Source organism: Diospyros lotus, chromosome 11 (genome assembly GCF_014633365.1).
Source record: "Diospyros lotus cultivar Yz01 chromosome 11, ASM1463336v1, whole genome shotgun sequence".
Taxonomy (NCBI): domain Eukaryota; kingdom Viridiplantae; phylum Streptophyta; class Magnoliopsida; order Ericales; family Ebenaceae; genus Diospyros; species Diospyros lotus.
The window spans coordinates 30,820,773-30,844,709 of NC_068348.1; the positions used below are offsets into that span (position 1 = coordinate 30,820,773).

Consider the following 23,937-nt stretch of genomic DNA (forward strand, 5'->3'; position numbering starts at 1 on the left):
AATGCCATTCCTTTTCCCACACACAGCCGTCTTCGCATGTATCTCTCTCTCTCTCTATATCGCACGCTTTCGCGAGCACAACGTGTTGTTTTTGTCTGTCCCCGTTTACGCGTCACTCTCTGATTCCGGCGATGACTTCATCACACAATCACGTGCTTCTTGTTCATCCGAGTACTTATCTGCTACATGCACCCCCACCGCAGTCTCCCAATAGAAACTTGTTATCAGGCCACGACTGGATCTTTAAGAGCTTATAATCACGTGGCAGATTTCGACTGGATGTCCGAGTCAGGCTCCGTACGGTCGACGCGAACCGAACGCGGACCATTTCACCGGACAAAAGATTAGCTGGCAATTCGGTCCATATAAGGAGTTCGTCCATCTGTTTACCCGTTTAAGAAATCTTCCTTCTTTTTCCTTTCGCAATGGTGGTGAAGATGACGAAGTGGTCGCCGTGGCCGCCGGCGACGGCGAAGATGTTTCAGGTGAAAGTGAAGGAAATGGAGCTCTTAGATTTCTTCAACGACGAAGAAGATGGCGATGGCGGAGACAAGGTAATGGCGATTGAAATGAGATGGAAAGAAGCTCGAAAGACTGCCCTGGTCCCGTTCCACCGACTTCAGTCGTCGAAGCGGCGGAAGCATATTTCGCGCGAGATCGTGTTGCAGAAAGGCGAAGCCATCAAATGGCAGGATGAATTTGAGAAGGTTTTCAGCTCTCCGATCGCGTCAAAGGACGCCGACGAATTTGGTCCGTCGGAAGTTTCGATCGCTTTGCTATATGTAAGTTGACGATTGATCAGTTTTCTCTGCGTATATTCTTGAGAATTTGCGGAGTTAATTAATCCGATATTCGGGAATGTGATTTAGGGAGCTAAGAACAGAGGCAAGGCTAAAATGGCGGTGGTCGGGAACGTGGTGCTGGATTTAGCCGAACTGGCTTCGAAGGCGGAGGCCGTGGTTGAAACAAAGGTTCCGATCACCGTCAATCACGCCGGAGTTGCCACAGAAGCCGCTCTATCGGTAAGCCAAACCTTCTTTGTTGACAGTTAATGAATCCATGAGACGTACAGCCTCATTGAGAAGACGAAGTAATTATCATCGTGCTCGGAATCGTTAGATCCTGTCCACTGTTTAAATTGACCGCACCGGGTCTTGATTAACGGTTTTGATTCGTATATAACATGCAGGTGTGCTTCAGCTTCATGGAGGTTAGAAACTCGGAAGACTCGGGAACGGTTCAAAACTCGACTGTGTCGGAGAACGCGGGAGTGAGTTCGGACGAGTCAGCGGTGACCGATTCAGAAGGCACGCCAGAGAATGAGTTGGTTGTCAAGACACGCCGGGTTGAATTGAGCTCGTCTTCCGAGTCCGAATCGGGTTTGAGTTCGGAGACCCAGGCGGACTCGGTCAAGAAGGCTGGGCTGTTTTCCTGGAAGAGGCGGAGGTTGAGCTTAAAACCTGGGAAAACGAAACCAGAACCGTCGATTAAGAAGACCATCGACGACGATGATGATGATCACGACTCCAAGATGGACGTTGGCCTGCACCACAACCCCGTACGTATACCTCTACATCTTATCAAATTATCAAATTGTGTTTTATTTAAATATATAAAACATTAATAAAAATATAAAATTTAATTGTTAAAATAATATTTTGTTTATCATTGACACATTACAAAATCCGGTACAGCACGGACCAAGGTGGTCCTGCATTTTGGTCAAACTGATCTTTAACGATGATAGATCTCGCGGCTTGATTTGATGCCACGTGGTCGTACAGTCCTCTGATTTCACCTGGTTGAGGAGTGGAAGGTGCGACGCGTGTTACTGCCGTTCCCATTTTCTCCTGTCCGAAGAACACGTATTATATAGTCGTTGCCTTTGAAGGGATTTTATATTCTCCCTGAAATTTAAACTTAATAGACGATTAATTATACAAATCAACTTCTTAATCACATGTGATTATTAAGTACTTTCCAACAATTCTCTACAGAAACCATATGCTACTGAAGCATCTTGTGAACCTGGCCGAGAGCAGGAAGAAAGTAGCGCAACCGGCCATGGCCATTGGGAAGAAAAGGAGGTACTCAGCAGAGATGGGGAATCGAAGCTGAGAGCCAGTGTGTTCTTTGCCGGCTTCGACCAGCGGAGCGACAAAGCCGCCGGGGAGAGCGCCTGCACGGCACTGGTCGCGGTCATAGCCCACTGGCTTCAGTCCAACCAAGACACAATGCCAACAAGATCAGAGCTCGACCGGTTAATCGTCGAAGGCTCCTCCGAATGGAGAAAACTCTGCGACGAGGAGGCCTTGAAGCAACGCTTCCCCGACAAGCATTTTGATCTCGAGACTGTCGTGCAAGCCGGTCTCCGGCCGGTCTCTGTTTCGCGCGACAAATCTTTCATCGCCTTCTTTGCTCCCGAGAAGTTCGAGTCCCTGAAAGGAGCCATGTCTTTTGATCAGATATGGGATCAGATCAGCAGCTGTGATGAAGGTAGCAGGCCGCCGAGAACTTACATAGTTAGCTGGAACGACCATTTCTTTGTGCTGAAGGTTGACGCTGACGCTTACTACATCATCGACACGTTGGGCGAGCGGCTCTTTGAAGGGTGCAACCGAGCTTTCATGTTACGGTTTGACGACTCCACGGTCATGCATCGTAGGGTCGAGAAGGAAAAGCCCGGCTCCAGCTCGGAGGAAATGCCAGGGGCTGAGCCTGCTGAACCTGAGGCAACAAGCGATCAAGAAGAAATATGCAGTGGAAAAGAATGTTGCAGAGAGTTCATTAAGAGATTTCTGGCTGCCATACCACTTAGGGAACTTGAAGAGCAGGAGACAAAGGAAGCAGTTTCCTACTTTGCTCTCCACCAGAGATTGCAGATCGAGTTTAACTACTGCTCTTCACCACCAGACATTTCTTAGTCTACTCATTCAACTTCCTCCCTCTCCTAACATAGCTTAGTCGCTCGCGTATTCTGTATAAATTTGCTTCAATTCCTTCAATCCACGACAAGATTTCCACCAACACTGGAATGATAAGTTTCTTTATCCCTCTTTTTCCTTTTCACATTTACACAAAGTGGGAACTAACAAAGGTCAAGTTTCACTTTCACTTAGTAGTCTAATAGACGGTTGATCGATCAAAACAACCTGATTAGGACACATCAAAGCCTATAATTTCCTCTCAATTCTCATGGAACTTAACGGGGTCCATTGAACCTATCCACAATGGCTCAGTATAAACTTGTACATTTGGTAAGAATGATTGCTTCCCCCTTACACAAAACAACAAACCCTATCCAGAATGCGGCTCATCATTTCATCTCCACTTCTTAATTCATTGACTCTTAACATATATATGTCTTATAATTCCTTTAGAAAGGAAAAGTTTTTGACTTTGGACATAGAGATTTTGAACAAGAAATGAATTTTATCATTATCTACCATGTGAAGAATCCAGGGGTCGAGCCCCAAGCATGTAAAATACAGCAGCTAATTCCCTACAATTTCATGCTAATTAATGGCTATAAATTTGGGATCATGAAGGTAGAGCTAGTTCTCCATAGCTTCATACTAATAGCTTCACGAAACAGCTAATTACGTCTCTGCCTTTTTCTCTTTCCCATCTCCATCCACCCTTAACACCAAAGGAAACTACCCGCCAAGTCACTTACATTATTAGTGTTCTTTTCTGTTCCGTATAGCACAAGTGACAAGACATCAAATTCAAGTATGTAAATACAGTAAAGCCAGAGCCCATTCCCACATGTAAATTAGCTTCTATAATAGCATAATTGTAGATAGAAAGCTAGGTCATATTTACACCGCAAATTGCATTACTGAATTGCAATAAGCAACTCATCATTAAATAGTGACAACAGTCAGATACAGACAGATTGCAATGAATTAGAGGAACTACACGCATCTGCTGCCTACTTCAAAATTGCTCATTTTTCAAGAGACCTGGTGAAGTAGAAGTTAGTCTACAGACCTGCATTGCTCATTTTTTCAGTAGAATGGTAATATTGATGCTTTGGCTGCCAACAAAATTGCCTATCCTCAAACTGGTAACTAAAAACTGCCTTCCTCTTCTTCGTAGTTGTGTCAGCCTTCATTTTTTCAGCCTCAGAACTCCATTTGCTCGAACATGAGTCTAGAGGGTCACTGGCATTAGGCTTGGGGAAGAAAGAGAACTCTTTATCCATCAGCTGCATTGTCTCACTCAACCTGCTCCTTCCTTGAGAACTATTCGAACCCACATCTTCAACCTCCTGGGGCCAATTATTCATACTTACGCATGACTCTGAAAGTGGACCTAACCGCAATGACAAGTCACAGTCGCCACGAGGTGGGTTCTCAGGAGCGCCCCCGCCCCTCAATTCTGCTCGAGGAAACTTATTCGAAGCATCTACATTTGGATTTTGGCTGTTCCCAGTCGCAGCAGGCTTTGCCTTGTTAGAAGTGAAATTGAGAGGAACATAAGGACCAAAGTTGGATTCTTGAGATTGGAGCTGATTCACATAGTACAAGGGATACACTGACCAGTTCGGCGATGCATAAATTTCTTTAGGTAAGCTCAGTAGGGTACCAAAAGGAGGAAAATTCTCAGGCAAAACAAGGAACTTGTTACTGGTATGAGCACGATTTTGGGGGAGAGGGCCGTGAGAATCAGAGCCTAAAAGAGTACCGCCGTTCATGGTAGCCGGTTTCATAAAGTTTAAATTGTGAGACATGAATGTCGCATTGGTGATGAGATTTGCCTGAACTATGTTCTCAAAGTTGCTGAGGGGAACACAGGTAGGCTCCAGAGTGCCGGTTTTGAGGTAGCATCCTGGGTTGCTGTTTCGTTGACTCCTTGATGCTCTCCTCGGAGTGCAGCCCAAATTGAGAGCAGCTGAGCCAAATTAGAACCAAATGTCACCCCAAAGTGTCTTCAAAAAATTCATTTCTATACTTGCAATCAAGTCTAGAATCCAAGGAACGCCATTAAAATGCATATCTATGTGTGTCTAGATATGTATCTTGACAAAATAACTACAACCCATTTGTATTAACCTCCATTTCTACTCAAAGATTGAAACTAGGCAAGCACCAAACAACGTTGAATTTATACCTTCAATACAAGGATGAAGAAACTCGCCGGTCTCGGAGCTCTCATCCAGTCGAATAATGGTCCTAATAGCATCATTTATCCGGTCCAATATAGTCTTCAGATCCATGTATTCAGCCTAAGCAAGTAAAAGGTTTCAAAACATGACGAAACAGAGCACAAGAGAACAAACCCCATTCAAAGCAAATCCTAGCATTGACTATAAGCAACATATCAAAACTTCATCTTATCTAAATCCCTTGTGACTAATATCATAACTAGTATTGAGTACCCAAAAAGAAAAAAGAGAAAAGAGGAAGTAAATCCTAGTATTGGGGGCAAACTCAGGAGTTGCCAAAGAAAGAACAAACCTCAGAATTGGCCTTGGAGTACATAATTTCTTCTGCCTTAAGAACCACAATAGGGAGCTTCTCTTGCCATTCCTTGTTTTTCTTAGTTGCAGGGCTATGGATCTCATTCACAACCCTAACAATAAACATCACAAACATATCAAACAGAGAAAAACAATACATATATATGTATATACGCGAAGAGGAATAAGGGCACCTGAAGATTTCTTGGATGAGAGAGCCTCTAATGGGTTGGTGTCTTTCGCTGTGCCAAGCCCTTCTAACACACTCATATGGTCTTGGGCCTGGTCTGGGCATCTTCAACAACTCAAAGGGAAGAACCAGAGAGAGAGAAAGAGAGAGTCTGGTTATTCCAGAGAGAGAAACCTGGAAAGGCTTTGCGGTGGTCACCGTGATTTGTTCGCTTGTTGAGAGTCCTTAAATCCTTCAGATTCAACAATGGCAGTACTGAAATTGAGCAAACAGTGAAGAGTGACAGTGAGGGGGGGGGGGGGGGGGGGGGGGGGGGGGTCTGGTTTTCATTTTCCCATTATTATTTTCCTTCCCATTTTCTCTTTCCGGGTCTCTTTCCTTTCTCTTCAATTCTTCTTTTTATTTATTTTTCCCTTTCCCTGGTCGTTCACTCAATTATTACCGATGAGTTTGGTGTGTCCCCCACTCATCCACATGCCTGCTTCCCCATCTCTCCAGGCCCCATCTCCCTTCCCTCCCCCTCTCTCCCTCTCTGAGCCCCTGACCATTCAAGTGGTGGGGGAGATTTTGTTTGATAATGTCACTGTCGGTTGTATCCAAACAATCCCCAGCCCCTACTGTGAAAAGTTCCTGCATCACCAGCAACTCACATGAGAGGTCGCACCCTATGGGGTGTTTTTCATGCAGGTTGCGAATTTTATACAGCAAAATTTATATTTTTATTTCTGTATTTTTATATTTTTTATATAATTATTTTATTATTTATTATTTTTATTATACTCTTATGCGTGTATTATCAAGTTAATTTAATCTCTACATTTGACTTTTTTTTGTATGACAACTTTAACTATAATATTATGTTAATTATATTATTAAATTTATATTTTTAAGTTAATTTAATTCATTTACTTTGATATAAATAAAGTGTGATATGTATTTTATCATTTTACTTTATTTTTTTTACATATAAAAGTATGAGAGTTAAATTAATTTAAAAATACAAGTTCAAGAGAGTAATCGAAATAATGAAAAATTTGGTTTGCTGCACACACAAAAAAAAAATTTGTCAAAATACAAGAGTACTTTGACTCGAAAATCAAACTTAAATGTGTAATCAAAATAATAAAAAATTTAAGATGATTACATGAAAAAAAAAAACATAAAAGTACAGGAGTAAAAATATAGATTTGGCCAATTTTATATACATGTTATTATAAATAATTATAATTATTTAAAAATATGAAACTAAAACACAACTTAGTTATAAACTAAAAGTGAACACATTTGAACTGACTCAAGCTAATTAAATTAGGGTTCAATCGAATTAAATTTTATGAAATTATATTAAAATTTTGAAAGATGAAATCCGTAAATTATATTAAATTTATAGACTATTAGGTCAAACTCAAACTCAAACTCAGTATCAATTGAATTAAAAGAAAATGAAATTAAAATAAATTGTTGAAAACGAAAAGGGTGTGTGGCTCAAGCAATTTGATCGCTTAAAAACACTCTCAAAGCTAAAGGTTGGCTAACTTTTGAAGTTGACTCTCATAATAGGGGGCCAATTTCTTTGAGTAACCATGTTTAAATTAGCTCAAAATTGCTATTTACACCCATGTAAATAAAAGAATTCCACCCAAATCCCTAATCCATCTTCCCCAAAAACCCAATGGTCAACCTTAGATTTTTCAACTATCATTGCCACTGGCCACCATACCATCGTCGTCTCTTCGCTTGCTACATCATCATCATTATTGTTGTTGTTTCTTTTCTAATTACAATTATCATCATTGTACTATTGTTCGCTATTATTATTATAATTACTATTGTTATTATCTATTTTATTATATCATAACAATTTAAAATTCATTGCGACAATAGTGAATGACCAACAAGTTTCAAATCACAAACGAACAAACCAAACAAGGCCTAAAACTTGATCCAAAGTGACCCAATCAAAATAGCACAGACAGGATGACAAATAGAAGAATTTAATGTTTATACTTTATCGAACAAAATGTGTTTGACACGTGATTTTATTAAAAAAAATTAAGAACATGTATGCCCCGCACTCCAAATAAGTGTGCTAGACACTATGGATACAACATAGTTTTTTTTTTTTTAAATTAATATTTGAAATTTGATGAGTAATTGATTTTTTATTTCATCCGATGATATTTGAAATTAGATGAACAATTTATATTTTATATCATCATACAATTTTAATGATAGAACTCTTTTGTATCTATTTTTTAATTTTTTATATAATTGTGTAAAATTTAAATTTATAAATTATACTTTTGTTACAATTATATAAAAAATAATAATAACATAATATATGTGTATAAATATATATATATATTGCCGTATGCCATGTCCTTATTTTTTTTTTATTTTTACTATATTCTGTATCTGTATTATGTTGTGTATGGTCGTATTCGTGTAAGTGCAACCTTCGACCCAATCAAAAAACTCATCAAAAGGCACAAACATGGAATACCCAAACAGACCTTTATAATAAAAATAAAATCCAAGGGGAGGGGATGGGCCAACGTCTTTTCTATGTGTACTTTTTCCTGGGAAAGTGGGTGGGCCCAATGTCTTTGCTATCTCAGTGCAAGCTTAGATGGGCCAATCCAATTGAATGGTGAAGAACCACTCCCACAATCACAGTATTAACTTTTCCGTACATTGGCAGAAAACTTTGCCCTCTTTCCACCCCCCCCCCCAAAGTTTTCTAAATATCATCATTCCCCCACATTCTCACTCACTTTTTCATTTGAGACCCCATATATCAATGTAATTGAGTCGATTTAGTCTGCGTGTGCAGTTTTTTAAATTTGAATGACATGGAATTAGATTTGAAATATAACCCCTAATCTAATTTGATGTAATTTACATAAATGGTACTAAAACTCGTTATTTATCAATATTATTTCATATTCATTTATTTTTGTTTAAGTTCTATTTTTTATAATTTATTTAAATAATTTAAAAACTCTTGAGCATACATTTCCCGTTTCTCAATCTCAAAAAATGCCCAAAAGTCATAGCCCCTTACCCAAAGTGTGACCTATCAACCCACAATGCATTGTACAAGTTACGTGAAATGTTGTGTATAAATATAACCCTTCAATTCAAGGCAATGAAAATTTTAAAAGATGAGGGTATATATCGTGTATTAAAGATATTTTTTACATTAAAAAAAAGAGAACATGATGTCCCCAACTCCGCTCTCTCTCTTTTGCGTTCTCCTCATTTGTTTGCCCCTAGCCATTGTCTTCACCGTTGTCACGCCGCCAGCCACTACTATTCGATCTATCACCAGCACCAGCACCAGCACCAGCCAAACTAGAACCAACCCAGAAACCAGAGTCATAGAAACAACGAGGATCACAACCACAACTATATCGTCGTCGCTACCAGCTAGGCCACCGTCCACGACGGAAGATGACGACCAGATGCTTTTTCGACGAGCTGCTGGAGTCAAACCCGATCCATTGCTCCCCAAACGACTAGCATTCATGTTCCTAACCACCACACCACTCCCATTTGCCCCGCTTTGGGAGCTCTTCTTCAACTCGACCCGGGCCCAAGAAAAGTTATACAACATATACGTACACGCCGACCCAAGCTTCCCATATGACCCGCCTTTCTCAGGCGTGTTCGAGAACCGGGTCATACCCGAGTCGAAGCCCACTCGACGGCACTCCCCGACGCTCATATCGGCAGCGCGTCGTTTGCTTTCCCATGCACTCCTTGAGGACCCTTCAAATTCCATGTTCGCCCTTCTCTCCTCCGCCTGCATCCCGCTCCACTCCTTCGACTTCACTTACGAAGCTCTTGTAAAATCAGACAAAAGCTTCATCGAAATCCTGAAGGACGAGCCTGGGGCGTGGGCTCGCTGGGCGGCGCGTGGGGAGCGAGTGATGCTCCCAGAGCTGCCCTTCGAGGACTTTAGAATCGGGTCCCAATTCTTCGTGCTGACACGTAAGCATGCCAGGCTGGTTGCCAACGAGACTAGATTGTGGTCAAAGTTCAAGTTGACGTGTTTGAGGAAGAACAAGAACACGTGTTACCCTGAAGAGCATTACTTTCCCAGCCTCATCAGCATGGAAGATCCACGTGGATGCGTGCCGGCTACGCTCACCCACGTAGACTGGAGGGGTCGACATGACGGGCATCCTCGGACGTACGGGGTATCAGAGGTGGGGCCAAAACTAATCCTGGCCCTCAGAAAGGATGTGCCAAGGTACGGCGTTAACGTTGATGGAACCAACGGCTCTCATTCGTCTATGAGAAAACGAGGTGACCCTTTCTTGTTTGCTAGGAAATTCTCCCCCGACTCGATTGCGACGTTGGTAAGGATAGCAAACGACGTTATCTTCAAAGATTAGATGGCAATTTAGTAAAAATTGGCAACAGTTGACAAATGGGGTATAATAATTGCTATGAAACTAAAAATTGAATAAGTGAAAGTCCGTTGATCGCGTGGCCTAATGGATAAGGCGCTCGCCTCCGGAGCGGGAGATTGTGGGTTCGAGTCCCACCGTGGTCGCTGATTTCTCCTTTGTCTTTTATTATTAACCATTTTAGTTCGAGTATATTTTTTTTCTTAAACTTAGTTAATAATCTATCATGAACGAAAATGCTTTCGAGGTATTATTTATGTGTTTTCGAAATATTTATTGTATCAAAACATTGAGAAACACAAAAAAAAATGAAAAAAAATAGTTTATAAACTGTTTCTATAATTTTAAAAATATTTTGAAAGTGTTTTATAATATTAAAAAATTAGTAAAAATGTGACGTTTCTAAAACGTTTTTTGTATCAAAACATTAAGAAACACAAAAAAAAAATATTTTGAGACTGTTTCGTAATATTAAAAAAATAACAAAAATGCAATTTCACCATGAAGAGATTAACCAAGTTTATTTTTAAATTGAATAATTATTTTTTATATTAAAAATTATATTTATAAAAGATCCCTATATATTTTTTTATTTACTCCAACTTTTTTAAAAATATCATTTATCTATTTATATTTTGTATCATATCCATTAAATAAATTATAGATTAAACTACCGAATCTAAACCAACTTATAACAATATCAAAGGTTGATTGTTTATTAATATATATTTCACAAATTTTATTTCAAAATAAGTTTTAATATTTTGATACTCCACATAATTTGAATCATAAAATTTTAAAACTAAAACTCAATCCAACTGAACCTAAATTTAGTCAAGTTTGTGATCGGGATGAATTTGAGTTCAAAATTTCACCCTAAATCATGGGTGTAAATTCAAATTTCTTCATAATTCAACTCGATTAATAAATATCCTTATTTCGAAACATTAAATATATATATGTGTCTTACTTTTTGTTGTGGGTATTTTCTGCTCTACTCCTTATGGGTTGCGCTCAACCCAATACCTTAGCCCAATCGCATAAAGTCCAATAGACCTCCAGCTGAATTTGTCTAAGCAAGTTTGCACATTGCTAGGGCCCATACTTGGATTGTAGGATCAAGCATGCTTAATACAAGCGAGCTCCCAACTACACTTCGAGCGAGCTCTCAACAACTCTTGCAGTTCGTCGGCCTAACTGGTCAGCTCGCATAATGAGAATGTTATATGCTCGGAAATATTAGCGGCCTAAGGGCCGCCCTAGCTAGGCCAGTCAGGCCTAATCTAGCCCTATCCTCTCAGCCCATTTGATCAGCCTATGCCAATCCCATTGTGGCCTTTTGCAACATCACTGCAGTTGCATCTGGATTTTCACGCGTTCACCTTAGATCCCATCCTCATTAATGACGGATTTTATCCATATTAATAAGAGTCTCATTGACACCTTACTGACGCATGGACGTTTTCGTTGATGTTGGAAATCCCATCCCATCATCTACAGACGTACAGCACATGCAAGAGGCCCTATCTACCTTCCATATATCAACCCGCTTTTCCTAGAGCCAAGGTAACTTTTTCTTGCCAGCTTGCTGATACTCTGCTTCTTCTTTACTCGCTTACTAACTTGAGCGTCGGAGTGTCACTGCAGGGGCCGGCCGACTAATCAACAACCCGAGTCAGATAATCCATTTCCTTTTCCTCAGATCTATTACACCAGCGCAGACCAACAAATCACGATCAATCAATTCTAAACGTCGACACTTTTCAATTCAATTCTTTTTTATTCCAAACAATAACAATATAGGGTAAACTAAAGTTTTTATATTTTATTAAATAAAGGATAAATCTTAGGAGATTGCTAACATGGGCACATTAATCTTATCTTATTTGAGTGTTACTAAAATTAAATATTTGTTGCGAAGCAAAGCAAAGCTTAAAGATGAAAGAAATTAAAACTTTATTATATATTTGTTCTTAAAGCTTATGAAAGAGAGTAGGCTTCGTATGGAATTCATGAACTATACATATAAATTTTGTTTTGTTTTTTACAATTTTTAGTTATATAAAATTAAATTAAAACCATCATTTTATTATTGTCGCTTACTAATATTATATTACTAAAATTATTTGCAATGGTGTAATGTATATATTTTATTTAATTTTTTTGAAAAAACAAGATAAAGATCGAATTAGACCAAACTAGATCGAACCAAATCAATAGAGTCTAATTCGACCCTCTTTGAGACTAATTTGATCTTCAATTGATTTTAGTCCAAGGCAAAACAAATAAATATTCATTCTTATGTTGCAAACTAAACCATATTAAACTACTCAAAAGGCTTTCACAATCAAATTACTACTTACAATTTAATTGAATATGACAACACTTCCCGATTCTTTCAAAACCTTCTCGAAAGAAGAAGAAGAATTGGACCAAATTAGACGAGACTGAAAGATAAGATGTAGATCAAATTGGATCAAACGAGGCCGAATCAATACAACTCAATTTGATCGACTAATATGATCTTCAATCGATTTTACTCCGATCCAAAATAAATAGACACCCCTTTTCGCATTGCATACTAAATCGTATTAAACTACTTAAAATATTTTCACAATCAAATTACTACTAATAATTTAATTGAATATAACAACACTGCACTGTTCTTTCAAGACCGTACCATAATAATTCTGCAACACATATCAGCTAATTAATTAGAAATAACTAATTCCAAAGAATATATCAAATGCATGAAATAGCAATACCATGCCTTTATTTCAGTCGTTTTTGCTTCATAACGGACTGGCAATAGCAAACTACTTATCTCCTAAATATATATATTGTCTTACAAACACTCAAACTACAACATTAACAATGGCACTGCTGGAGGCACTGCTACCCTCTCAAACACCAGATTTGGGCATATTGTTGATTAGCCACCATTCTTTACTATCTCCAGGCGACTCACTGACTCCACAAATGTTCTGCAAAACCCATAATTTTTTTTTCCAAATATTAGGGATCGGAATATTAACTACTTTAATTAGGGATTGGAATATTCAAGTAATGGCCAAATCTATATTTTTGTCACTGTACTTTCATGTATTTTTGTGTGATGATCAATCAAACTTTTTATTTGTTCCATTACTTGGACTTATATTTTCAAGTACTTTGATTTTTTTTCGTATAACCCGAATTTTATCGTTTCAATTACACTCTTAGACTTGTATTTTTAAGTTAATTTAACTCGTTTACTTTGACGTAAATAGAGTGTGACGTGTATTTTGTCATTTTACTTTATAATTTTTTTAACACAAAAGTATTGAGATTAAATTGATTCAAAAATATAAGTTAAAAGAATATAATTGAAACAACGAAACGTTCGAATTATCATACGAAAAAAAATTCAAATATAAAGGTTAAATTGATACAAAAATAGGGTTCGAAAGTGTAATCAAAATTATGAAAAATGCCAATGATTATTAAAAAAACATAAAAATACCAATTCATCAAAACAAAGTCCCTTAATTATTGTTTTTTAATTTATAAATTGTTATATATATATATATATATATTATGAACTTACTGCCATGGAACATCTCCTGCAAGCAGCCAATCTCCTTCTTTGTCTTGATAAGTCAGTGTATAGCCATGGCTCCCTCCTCCACATTTCTCATCTATATACATATAAATATTCAGAAGAAGATGCAGACTGATTAATTAATTAATTAATTAATTAAGCTAACCTCAAAACTTAGCGTTAATATATATATATATATGGGGGGGGGGGGGGGGGGGTGGGGGGTTGGAAGATGATTATTAATTAATGAAACTGTAAACTAAGGAGCTTACATTTGCCAAACATGGCGATCAAAGTGGCGGTGAGGGTCTGGTAAGAATGATAAAGTTGCAGATCGATCTTCCTTCCTATGGCCACGCCCTCCATCTTCACCTTCACGTAGGTCGACTTCCATCCATGGGTTCCCGCCGCCCGATCCTTCGCCATCCCGCCGCGGCCGGGCTGGTGGTGCAGCAGCTTCTGCCGCCATGACTTCACTGGTGGCCACCCCACGACCAGGCTTTCTTCCCCGGCTTCATCCCTGTCATATATATACACGCGCGCGTTAGGGGTTATTCAATTACAACCTTCTAGCTGGGGAATGCCTCTTGTCTTGTTGAATTCCGACACACGTGCAACCCTAGTTTTAGAAAACCTTAATTAAACGCTGACATTGTGAATGTGAATGGTTCTTACAGGTTACTAATAGTGTCCGAGTCTGAATCTGAGCCATTGCCATCATCTTCCTCGTCTTGCTGGCCATTCCAAGATACAGAGAATTTCCCTAATTTCCTCTTCTCAGGGGCTGCTTCAGCTCCAACATCATGATGATGATGATATTGATGATGATCCTCATGATCGTCATCAAAAGCTTGAAGAAAGCTGCGTTTGTAAATTCCTGCAGAGACCATCATCGTCATCATCTTCTTCTTCGTCGTCGTCATGATCTCTTTCTGCTCCAGTAATCTATTCTGGTTCAGATCGAACCCTTTTGTTGGGTTGTGGGATGGAAGTGCAAGTCCAAGTTCAAGCTCCATAACCAACACACAATAATTAAAGAACAAACTGCCTACAAACTGCTTGCTTCAAATATATATATATGTATATATGGCGTTTAATTAAAGGCTGTAGCCAGACAGCATATTACATATATATATATAGAGAGAGAGAGAGGGGGGGGGGGGACAGCATTGTAGTTGGGTCGGGAAAAAGAGTGGCAGTGAAGAAGACAGAGGAAGGGGGAGGTACGCACCACCGTGTAAGGTCCAGCCTCAGCCCACTTTCACCCCTTCTTGTCTTTCCTCTGCCCACTTTCTCCCCCAACCAACTCTACCCCATCTCTCTCTCTCTCACTTCCGATTATAAAATTACAATTAAGAGATTATAATAATATTTTTATATAAAATTATTATAAATTTATATATATCACGTAATTTATGAGAATTATTTATAAATATAACATTTTCTTTTAATATCTATAGGAAAAAATTAGTATATAATTCCGAAGTAATTAATTCTACAATTACGTCCTTTGTTATAAGATTAATCTGATAATAAGATATTATAATAATATAAATTTTTATGTATTTTGTCGTGCATGATTTACAAATTACAAATTATTATGTGTGCTTGAAAAGTTTACATGCTCGAAAAATAGTGATTACGTGTTCTCATTAATTGAAAATATATAAAAAATAAAATCCTCCAAGAGTAGAACGATGGTAATAAGTCTACACAATTTTTTGTGTATTTATCTAGGGCTCTTAATTTATAGACTATTTCGTAAATTTTGCAAGTTTATTCGATACACATTTAAAAGTTATATAATATTTGCATATTTTTATCACGAAAGAAAAAAGAAAAAACAAGAGTGATATTTGATGTCTTCTATGTGATATTAATCAACATGCCGTTGTGAAATTAATTTATCTAACTCGCAAGTTTTATGAATCAGCATGATATTTGGATATTTAAATTTGATTTTTATAATAACACTCTACATTGATATTTTATATTAATGCAAATTATATACATAATGATGGTCGAGACCCATTACTGAAATTTGTTTCCATGGGAGTGCTTGCGAGAAGAGGAGGGTTGGATCTCCTGATTTCGTCTCTAACACTCAAGTCAATAGAGATTATCAACAAATGATTTGTAACGAAGATGATGAGTTGTATCCCTTTATTTGAAAAAATCCTAGTCCTTTTATAAGTTGAACGAGACAAGATTTTCGGTATTATTTTTTAAGATTTTTAGGGCTCGACACTTTTGGACTTATGGATGATTCATCGAGCTAGCCGAAGTAAAATAACGATGAATCTCCCAAATATGTGTTGGAATCTTCAAGATTAAGATCTAGAAGTTAAATTCATTAATCGGGATCTAAAATGGATAGAAGAACAAATGTCATCACCTTAATTGCTTAGGATATGAAGACATGGCAAGTCAATCGTGATATGTGGCTCCTTGGAGATAATTTAGTAATTTTATTTTTATTTTTTTATTAATATAAAATATTAACGCAGAATGTCAGTTAAAATGTTAAAATTAAATATTTAAATAACATTTTTATTTTATAAAATCAATAAGCCAATACATCCTAATTCTTTTCCAAATTAAATGACTCTGCACGTCAAGAAAATCTATTATATGAAAGATTTAATTTGACGGGATATAAATTTTATATAAAAATTTTATTTTTTTAGACAAATAATTAATTTCCACACTGTCAATTTTTTTTTTTTTTCAAAACATTACATGGCGTGACGTTTTTGCATTAATATATTATACTCTGTGTAACTGTGTTCAATCAATACAATATATGTGTATAATACATTAGGGGAGAGCAAAAATTTAGTTTATCCGAATTGATCGAATTTGTTAGTTCGGTTTGATTTTTTTTTTACATCCGTTTGATTCAGTTAATTTTTCTTGAAAGTTTGATTCTCGGTTTAGTTTTTTAGTTAGAATAGCTAAACTAATCAAACCGATTAAATTTTAAAATGATGATGTTTTGATAATTATAAAACGACGTCGTTTTCTTCAATTTCGTGTGTTTTCTATCCGTTTTTTTTTTAATTTTTTGCGTAATTTTAATTTAATCGGTTCGATTCGATTTTTTTCAATTATCGCTTAATTCAATTTTTTGGGTTAATTGTTCAATTCGATTCAATTTTACTTTTTAATTTAATTTAATTAATTAATAAATTTTAATTATTGAACTGACCGTTTACACATTTCAATTCCTCTGATACACTAATATTGAAATACATACGACACCAAATATCACCATAAATATTCAAATAACATTTTCAAAACCCCTATAACATGTAGCATGAACTAAGGGGTCAAATCCTGATTGATTATGTCCTCTGAATGACAAAAGGCTTTAATTAGAAGGAGGGACAGAGGTGGGGGATTTGGCCACGTTTTTGCTAAGAAAGTGTTGATGATAATCCTTGACAATAAATACTTTTTACTGTTAAAAATGGCGGATTAATTAGTTACCGCCGGGTGGGTGGTTGGGCCGGGCGTGCGTGTGGACACGCTTTGGTTTGGGATTGCGGTGTGGTCTCAACAACATTTAATCAACAAAGGCTGTTTGTTTTGTTTTGATTTGATGGAATTAATTAATTAATTAATGATCCTAAACCACAATTAATTATGCTGCCTGCTGCCAACCAATCCTTAATCTTTACCGGCAGCTAGCCGCTGCTACGTGTCGGTGTCGGTCCCCTTTATTTTTCAAAATCTTCATCATAATCACGCGTACAAAAGTTTAGTGAAAAAGCTAAGGATAGATTATTTTATAATAAGAATGTCACTTCACGTATCAATCTCGATTATTGTTTTCTTTTTTAATAAAAGTGAGTGTTAAGTGTCCTATCGAGTGGGTTTTATTTTTCATGTCAAAATATATTAAAATGAATTCACCTCCTGACTAAATTATTGATATAAAATTAAATTAGGGTTAATCATATAAAAGTAATTGAATCTTTTTCGAGAATTTATAATTTTATTTAATATTTTTTATTTTAACAATTAAGGACAAATTGAATTAATTAGATATATTAATTTAAAAAATATATATTCACGTTGACCTGACATGTCAATTGTCATATACTAATAATATTTGTGAGAGTCATGTAAATAAGTAATAAAAAAAAAAATTATGCCCAACAAATTACATTTTTTTACTTACATATATATATATATGTAGATCTCATAAATATTATTATTATATGATACATGATATACCAAGTCATCATAAATACTTCATCTAAATTGATTGTATGCATTGAATAAAATCACACCAAATTGTTATTTTCGAACCAATAATAATGATGCAGAAGCTCTTAAAAAACATTCTCGAGATCTTGTTTGATTACATGTAGGAAGATGGATTCCATTCCATGCCAAGCAGGGATGGTCCTTTAGTTGATTCTTCTTGATTATAATAGTAAATATTCTTTCTGTCGGAGTATAGATCAACACTTGCAACCCAATAACAGGAGTCTGACAGGGAAGAGAGTTGAAGTTAGGGGGAAGCCCATAGACAGAGCAGCCAAACCAGGAGAGCATATGTTGGGTCTATGTTTATTTCCACAATCACTAATGTCAAAACATACACAGTTAAACAACACTACTCATGTGTGAAGGTGGCTTGTTTAGGAAAAACAAGGGCTTGTCAAGTTCATCCCCATTTGTAAATTCTAAATCTTATCTTTAATTTAAAATTTATTTTGTTTGTACATGAATAGGTAGTTGATAACTTGACAAGGACATTAAGTTTTAATCTTAAAATATCGTTTGCTTTAACTAAAAGCGTGTATACACAACTTAAGTAATTTTATTATTCTAAGAATATCTTTGAAACGAAGTAATCCCTTACTTATAAGATTCATAACATCTTATATGAAACTTTCTTTTCCTAACTCGAACCCTTTAAGCAGAATATTATGCACAAAAGAAATCTAACATGGGTTTCTTGTAGACACAAAAATTTAGTATCAACTGCAAATCAAAAAGGGTTTATCAATTATAAGCAGCCATTCATATGATTTTAAACAATTTACTAGTAATGGAGAGGGTGACTGCAGTGGATGCTGCTGGCTGGATGGCAGGTGCAAACAAGGACCACAGAGATATATATGTATGTGTGTGTGTGGGGGTGCATATATTTAATACTTTACTTTTAGCTGGCTGTGAAGAATTTGAAAGCCATGAACAGCTAGCCGAGGGAGTTGATAAAAAGTGAAGGAGATTTTGACAATGTGGGGCTGATCAGAGATCAGCCGCCCAATGATGATGACAGAGGAAGTTGGATCAATCTCAGCTGGAATTTCACCACCGGAGATGGACCGCCATGATTGGTGGAAGCACGGCCCCTTCACACACACCCACTCACTCACCTCCTGGTTGGTTGCTGCAGTCAATTGACTTTGTGGGGGGTTTGTCTTCAAAAGCAGTCAAGTTAGTTCTCCATAAAAAGCTTCCTCTTTCAAACAAGGAGCATGGCAATGGAGTGGGTATGGGCTGGTAGATCATGACTCCACCCAATTAAAGTTTTTGTATTTAACTCTCACATCTGATTATAGTATCTCTGGTTCTATTCGTAAAAATAAATTGTATTAAGTAATTGATAATTAATGTAAAAATTATAAAATTTTATTTAAATATATATAGTGATATATCAAAAACTTAATATATGTCTATTTTCTTTATTTTTTTTCGCCAATTCTTTGATGAATAAAGAGAATAAGAAGAATTCTAATCTAGAATGATTAACTAACTAACGATCAACCAAAACATTATTTAATCTTATCATAAATTTTGAACTCAGAATAGATTGTCCCTACCATCACGTGCAACATGTTGAAAAACGAACATATAATTACTTTCATCCTTTCGTTTTATTGTTTCCTTGAAAAATAAAAGGAATTAAGAACAACCCTAGGTCAATGTTTCCCCCCTTCTTGTTCCATGCCAAGACTTTGAATGATAGTTTTGACCACAACTACTCCATTTGGAGAAACCTTTTACCATTCTAACTTGACCCCTTGCTCTATTGCTCTGGGAAGAAAATGGTAGGGCCAAGAGCAATTAAGTTGCATGGGATGCCCCTCGAGACAATAGAAAAGGAAGCATTCGTGTGCTTCTCACACAAAGAGGTCCCCCTTCTAGGGATCAAGGCGTCCCCCAAAGCAGCAAAGGCCCCTCATTGATTGAAGGAGGCTTCCCATCTTGGCTCTCAAGATAAGGAACTCAATAAATTGACACACTCATCACCCATACTTCCCCCACCCTGCGAAACTTTGCTATCTCATGTCTCATGGCCATCCCCATGCGTGGCTCACGTGGGCGTCGTATTCAACTCGACCCTTCAATTGTTCCACCATTAAAGTTAAAAAGCAAACTCGAACATTTTATAATACAGAATCTTTACACAAAATAAGGTAACAGTTAAAGACGCATTCTCATTACCATTTCAAAGATGACATTAGCATCAAGGAGGAATACATGTACCTGGGCTCAAATTCAAAGTCAAGTGATGGCATTAAATCCACCATTTCAAACTCACTGTTCCTTCAAAGAGAGCGGCCAGAAACATGCGCCTGTCCAACCTATGAATCGACATATAAGAATTAAGATGATATATCCTACACTTGTTTGATACATCTACATCTGATCGTCGGGGCCCTGAAATAATTCAATGAATCCAAATTGTTCATGTCGGGCTGCGTACAGCATCCTAGCCACCGTTTCATGAATGTTTCAATGGAATTCAGATTTTAAAAATGGATAAGCTGGTTCATGAATCCAGTTTGTCCGTTTGTTTCAGGCTCAAATGATAGCATATATCCCCACATTCCTGAATTATGCAGCACTAAATTTGAACCTTGATTTGATTGTTCATGAGGTTCAAGCTCAAAAAGGTTGGTTCCATGAATCCAATTCATTAGGGTGTATTTGTCATCATGTGTCCTTAACTGATTGTTTGATGGTATTATTATGCAAGATTGATGAAAGACTCTATCCAACTTGTAAAGACTTTATGCAAGACTGATTAGAAGAAATATTTAAGTTCTTTGGAGGACCATGTGGATGGTAAAGAGGAAAATAATTGATTTCAACCACAATTACGTAGAGATAATGATAAATCAATGTTTAGCAATTAAGTACCAACATGCACAAAATGTGTAATGAGATGAGAATGTTATAGTAGATGTGTCACCATAAAAAAATACTACACATCAAACATTTATCTTATTTTGTGAGGTCAACAATATGAATTCAAGCTCGCTATTCATTTTCCTCCATAAACTTATCTTATGTAAGATCTTTATAAGTCATATCATACTTAAGTGTCTCTCATCAAATTTTTCTTACCCTTTCTCTATCTTTTTTTTTTTTTTTTCCATATACATGTTTCATTCCATCCACTCTCCTAACAGGATCCTTTATTAATTTTCTTTTCACATGCCTAAACTATTTTAAATGTATCAAACACATCTTACTTTCAATAAAAGTCACACTAACTTTATTACAAATAATCTCATTTTTAACTTTATCTTTTACCGTATAGTCACACATTATCTTAATACCCTCATCTTCGTTACGCTTGGATTTTTCTTGCTGGTTCTTTATTGTCCAACATTTGGTGCCATACAAACGCAACTCGTCTTATAGCTGTCTTATAAAATCTTTCTTTTAATTTTAACAGAATTTTACTATCACATAAAACATCGAATACACTTTTTGATTTTAACCATCTTGTTTTAATTCTATGAATAAGATCCTCATTTATCTCTTCATTTTGTTTGGATATTAATTCAAGATCTATGAACTGATCTTTGCTTAGTATGACTTGATCTTCTAGTTTTACCATAACATCATCGACACACATTTTTACTAAACTTCAAATCCACATGGTCAACTTCCAATCTACTTAAATTAAATCTCCAGATTCTAAAGTATTTCTCTGTATCTCAAGTTCAGTATTTATGCTTCATGCCTTTTTTTGTCTCATCCACCAACACAATGCCATTTGCAAATGGCATACATCCAGGCACCTGTGCTTGAATATGTTTAGGTAGCGTTTGTTAAAATGAGTAAAATAAGGGAGTATCAAGATAAGCTCGGAATGGTTTTCGGACTAAAATATGGAATGGTCAAGATAAAGTTGGGAAGCATTCCAAAATTTTTATTAAGCTGTTTGTTAAATTTTTTAAAATGCACTAGAAGGCACAAATGTCATTTTTTTTCTTATCTATAAAGACCAAGATATGATTATCTTTAGGGGGGGAAGAGTTGCATATTTTGAAAGATCAAGATAAGAGGTCATTAATGATTTTTTTCAAAAATTGTCAGATAAACTTAATAAACATGCTGAAAATGATAGAAATCCAAGATGTATTTCATATCTTGACTTTTCCACCTCATATCTTGATTAACAAACGCCCCCTTAGTGAGTTTATCCATTATTAGGGTAAATAGGTAAGAGCCTAGAGTAAATCCTTAATGTAGTTGAATTGTAATTGAGAAAAACTCAGTATCCCCTCCACACGTTAGCATGAGTTTTTGTACCATGATACATGTCTTTAACAACTTGTATATAAGCAATATGAACTCTTTTCTTCCCTAAAACTCTTCATATGACGTTTCGAAAACTCTTGATAAGCTTTTACTATACCTATATACACCACAAGTAAATCTTTTGTTTATTTTTATACCTTCCCATTAGATGTCTCAGCAAGTATATCACTTCCACTATTTACTTACTTGGCATGAAACCAAATTGATTTTCAAACACCTCGATTTTTCTTTTGCCCAATCACTCTCTCCCAAAGTTCCATGGTGTGACTCATTACCTTGATTTTCTCTATAATGTCCACAACTTTAAACATCTCCTTATTCTTATAAATTGACACTAAAGTACTCTTTTTCCACTTATTTGACATCCTTTTGATTTAAAGCTCGCATTAAATAATTTCATTACTTCTTTATTATAGTATCTAGTCGAATGACTTCACTATTCTTCATCTATTCTAATGCTTATTTATTTCATTTAGACACATACGTGTATAGAACATGTAATTGACATCTTCTTTAGAATTATTAGAATGAACCACCATAACACTCCCCCACCTTCATTAAATAACTTTAAAAAATATTCCTTCCACCTCTTCTTGACCCTCTCATTTATTACTTTTTGATTTTAGTATTCTATTCATTTCCCTTGGCTAGCAAGTTCACGCGCACGTGCATGTACATACATATATACATATATCCATCCTTTTGTATCAAGTCATTGGTATAAATTTTCTTAAGCTTTTAATTTTGTGTCACTAATTGCCTTTTTGGCTTCTTTTTTGGCCAAACTATACCTCTTTAGATTTTATGCATGGGCAATATTAAGAAGATATAAATGTTTCAAAGAATTTCATCAACTAATAGAAATGTTTGAAAGTTGAAAATAAGGTGTAATAAATAAATCTATCTGAAAATAAGGTGTATTTATATCTTCTTAATGAGTTTCCTTAGAGCACTCATTAACATTACCCTTTATTCATTACAGCATTTCTGAAAAATCTTGTGGCAAACTCTTGTACCTCTTAATTCCACCACCAAAATTTTTTGATTTGTGACTTTCCCCTTTTGACTCTCCAAGAACCATTTGAGTTATATTTCAAATAGCATTACTATCACAATTGACATTTCGTCTTGCCTCTCCTTCTATAGTCCACTCTCTTTTGCCACACATTTTTCTTTGAAAAAGCTGGTTTTCCACCTATTAAGTCTCACAATCTAATTATTGGACCTCATTTGTATCCTTCTCTCTCCATTTTTTTAATATTAACATCAATAACCATGAGTCTATGTTGAGTGGGCAGTTGTTCGACCCTCCTAAGAAAGTAGTCTATTTTATAAGCCATTTTTTGTATGACATAAATGTTTATCCAAATTTTTAAACCTATTGTTAGTTATGATGAGCTCATACACCATGACAAAATCCAAAATAACTTTACCCTCATTTTTTCTTTCTTCAAATCCATAATCTCCATGTACATCTCTAATCTCTATACCCATTTTCTTCTACCCATATGACCATTTAAGTCACCTCCCTATAATGATTTTCTCTCTTTTAAGTATTTCTTGTATCAATCCCTGTAAAGCTTTCCAAAATGTCTTTAAAGAAAACAAAATCAGAAACAAAGTTGTACATAATAAGGTTAGAGTAACCCTTATTAAATATAAGGCCTTACAGAGGTAAGGTTATGGATAGAACTGGTTGGAGGTGTAGGAT

At 36.2% G+C, this 23,937-nt stretch overlaps 4 protein-coding genes and 1 non-coding gene across 5 annotated transcripts; 3 read left to right on the forward strand and 2 right to left on the reverse strand.

The window, feature by feature from the left end:
- The first annotated feature begins 391 nt into the window (after window positions 1-391).
- On the forward strand, window positions 392-3,069 carry LOC127813474 (uncharacterized). The gene is made up of 4 exons (XM_052354437.1): window positions 392-782; window positions 870-1,022; window positions 1,190-1,558; window positions 1,998-3,069. The coding sequence occupies exons 1-4, from the start codon at window positions 426-428 to the stop codon at window positions 2,922-2,924; spliced, it is 1,806 nt and encodes a 601-aa protein (XP_052210397.1). The 5' UTR covers window positions 392-425; the 3' UTR covers window positions 2,925-3,069.
- A 136-nt stretch (window positions 3,070-3,205) lies between these two features.
- On the reverse strand, window positions 3,206-6,139 carry LOC127813475 (uncharacterized). The gene is made up of 4 exons (XM_052354438.1): window positions 5,659-6,139; window positions 5,463-5,577; window positions 5,116-5,230; window positions 3,206-4,896 (listed from the first exon to the last, which is right to left on the reverse strand). The coding sequence occupies exons 1-4, from the start codon at window positions 5,757-5,759 to the stop codon at window positions 3,986-3,988; spliced, it is 1,242 nt and encodes a 413-aa protein (XP_052210398.1). The 5' UTR covers window positions 5,760-6,139; the 3' UTR covers window positions 3,206-3,985.
- A 2,721-nt stretch (window positions 6,140-8,860) lies between these two features.
- LOC127812839 (glycosyltransferase BC10) lies at window positions 8,861-10,054 on the forward strand. Its single transcript, XM_052353364.1, has one exon. The coding sequence runs from the start codon at window positions 8,873-8,875 to the stop codon at window positions 10,052-10,054; it is 1,182 nt and encodes a 393-aa protein (XP_052209324.1). The 5' UTR covers window positions 8,861-8,872.
- Window positions 10,055-10,142: 88 nt separating this feature from the next.
- TRNAR-CCG (transfer RNA arginine (anticodon CCG)) lies at window positions 10,143-10,215 on the forward strand. Its single transcript has one exon. It is a non-coding gene; the product is annotated as a tRNA-Arg (tRNA).
- Window positions 10,216-12,757: 2,542 nt separating this feature from the next.
- On the reverse strand, window positions 12,758-14,741 carry LOC127813035 (auxin-responsive protein IAA29). The gene is made up of 4 exons (XM_052353720.1): window positions 14,325-14,741; window positions 13,922-14,169; window positions 13,656-13,746; window positions 12,758-13,053 (listed from the first exon to the last, which is right to left on the reverse strand). Exons 1-4 carry the CDS (start codon window positions 14,663-14,665, stop codon window positions 13,002-13,004), a joined length of 732 nt encoding a protein of 243 aa, XP_052209680.1. The 5' UTR covers window positions 14,666-14,741; the 3' UTR covers window positions 12,758-13,001.
- Between the last annotated feature and the right edge of the window lie 9,196 nt (window positions 14,742-23,937).

What these genes read in the sequence shown, in the direction of transcription:
- LOC127813474 (XM_052354437.1), top strand. Translation starts at nt 426, where the DNA reads ATGGTGGTGAAGATGACGAAGTGGTCGCCGTGGCCGCCGGCGACGGCG. An exon ending in CCACAGAAGCCGCTCTATCG is followed by an intron (nt 1,023 to 1,189) that starts GTAAGCCAAACC and finishes TATAACATGCAG; the next exon opens with GTGTGCTTCAGCTTCATGGA. An exon ending in TTGGCCTGCACCACAACCCC is followed by an intron (nt 1,559 to 1,997) that starts GTACGTATACCT and finishes AATTCTCTACAG; the next exon opens with AAACCATATGCTACTGAAGC.
- LOC127813475 (XM_052354438.1), bottom strand. Translation starts at nt 5,759, where the DNA reads ATGCCCAGACCAGGCCCAAGACCATATGAGTGTGTTAGAAGGGCTTGG. An exon ending in CTCATCCAAGAAATCTTCAG is followed by an intron (nt 5,578 to 5,658) that starts GTGCCCTTATTC and finishes GTTTATTGTTAG; the next exon opens with GGTTGTGAATGAGATCCATA. An exon ending in TCTTCATCCTTGTATTGAAG is followed by an intron (nt 4,897 to 5,115) that starts GTATAAATTCAA and finishes AATTTGGCTCAG; the next exon opens with CTGCTCTCAATTTGGGCTGC.
- LOC127812839 (XM_052353364.1), top strand. Translation starts at nt 8,873, where the DNA reads ATGATGTCCCCAACTCCGCTCTCTCTCTTTTGCGTTCTCCTCATTTGT.
- LOC127813035 (XM_052353720.1), bottom strand. Translation starts at nt 14,665, where the DNA reads ATGGAGCTTGAACTTGGACTTGCACTTCCATCCCACAACCCAACAAAA. An exon ending in GATCGCCATGTTTGGCAAAT is followed by an intron (nt 13,747 to 13,921) that starts GTAAGCTCCTTA and finishes ATATGTATATAG; the next exon opens with ATGAGAAATGTGGAGGAGGG. An exon ending in GCAGGAGATGTTCCATGGCA is followed by an intron (nt 13,054 to 13,655) that starts GTAAGTTCATAA and finishes TGGGTTTTGCAG; the next exon opens with AACATTTGTGGAGTCAGTGA.